Source organism: Gavialis gangeticus, unplaced genomic scaffold, assembly GCF_001723915.1.
Source record: "Gavialis gangeticus isolate Ggan-Ray unplaced genomic scaffold, GavGan_comp1, whole genome shotgun sequence".
NCBI lineage: Eukaryota > Metazoa > Chordata > Crocodylia > Gavialidae > Gavialis > Gavialis gangeticus.
Window position 1 is genome coordinate 39,172,359 of NW_017729029.1, and position 1,620 is coordinate 39,173,978.

General features: G+C 53.8%; 1 protein-coding gene across 1 annotated transcript in view; it reads left to right on the top strand.

Moving 5' to 3' along the window:
• LOC109300409 (brain-specific homeobox/POU domain protein 3) overlaps positions 1 to 1,602 on the top strand; it is a 2,545-nt gene extending 943 nt beyond the window's left edge. The window contains exon 2 of the mRNA XM_019521072.1: positions 27 to 1,602. Coding sequence (XP_019376617.1) covers positions 27 to 932 — 906 coding nt within the window. The 3' untranslated portion in view covers positions 933 to 1,602. The remainder of the gene's footprint in view (positions 1 to 26) is intronic.
• Positions 1,603 to 1,620: the final 18 nt, after the last annotated feature.

Consider the following 1,620-nt stretch of genomic DNA (forward strand, 5'->3'; position numbering starts at 1 on the left):
TCCTGTTTGTTTGTTTGTTCCTCCAGATCCAAGGCAATATCTTTGCGGGCTTCGATGAGACTTTGCTGAGAGGGGCTGAAGCCCTGGCGGCCGTGGATATAGTATCGCAGAAAACCCATCCTTTCAAGCCAGACGCCACTTACCACACCATGAGCAGCGTCTCATGCACTCCTACCTCCTCCTCCGTTCACCTGCACCACCCTTCGGTCCTGACCACCCACCATCCTCACCATCACCACCACCAGCCCTCGCAGGGCTTGGAAGGGGAGCTCCTGGACCACCTCAACTCTGCCATCCCTCTCGGGGGTGTCCCTGGACCTGATGTGGGCTCCACGCCCTCCCACCCGCATTCCCACATGTCCGCCATCAACCACATGGCCCACCACTCCCAGTCTATGAACATGGCTCACCCGCACGGGCTGGCCTCCCACGCTGTCATCTCAGGCCCCGAGACAGAGACGGACCCCAGGGAACTGGAGTCCTTTGCAGAGCGGTTCAAGCAGAGGAGGATCAAACTGGGGGTGACCCAGGCGGACGTGGGCTCCGCCTTGGCCAACCTGAAGATCCCGGGCGTGGGCTGCCTGAGCCAAAGCACCATCTGCCGGTTCGAGTCCCTCACCCTGTCCCATAACAACATGGTGGCCCTGAAGCCCATCCTGGAGGCTTGGCTGGAGGAGGCGGAGCGGGCGCAGAGGGAGAAAATGACCAAGCCTGAGATCTACACGGGCGGGGACAAGAAGCGCAAGCGCACCTCCATCGCCGCCCCGGAGAAGAGGTCGCTGGAAGCCTATTTCGCGGTGCAGCCCAGACCCTCCTCCGAGAAAATCGCAGCCATCGCAGAGAAGTTAGACTTGAAGAAGAACGTGGTGCGGGTCTGGTTTTGCAATCAAAGACAGAAGCAGAAACGGATGAAATTTTCTGCCACCTACTGAGAAGGGGCGGGAGAGGAGAGAAGAGCAAGCGGCATCACCTCCAGCCAGACCTCCCGCCGCCCTTTCCCCGCTCCCGCAGCAGCACCAGGCAGGTCACGTTTTCCTGTAGTTTACTTCTAAAAAAAAAAAAGGGGGGGGGGGGGGGGGACCACCAAGAACTGATAAGCTCTCCCTCTTTTCGAGCCCGCGATTGTCTTTGCGAAGAAAGGAACTGACCATGCTACCATGGCTAATAAAGACTTCGCTTTTTAAAGAAAAAAAAAAGAGCAAACAGCAACACACAGGAGGAACTTAGACAACTGTACAATAGTCCTGGTGAGTGAAAAAAGTCAGGTCTCGAGCCTTTGTTTGAGAGAAGACTTTGACCCCCCCCCATTAATCCCTCTTCCACTGACTATTACAAAATGTAAGAGGAGACAAAAAATCAATGAAACTTGAAAAAAGATACATGTTTATTCCTCTCGGTTTCATATCCACAGTTTCTTCCTCTCGTTTTCTTTTTTCTTTTTCCATTTACGAGTGTAAATATGTTCTGGGGATGGCACTGCACAGAGTTGGAAAGTTCTGTTCCGTGGGGTTTCTTTGCTGTACAGCACGTCATTCATGTCAGACTCTCTTTATTTAAACAAGCATTCACTTGAAGGGCTTCCCCCACCACACACACACCACACACACACTTGCATGGTTT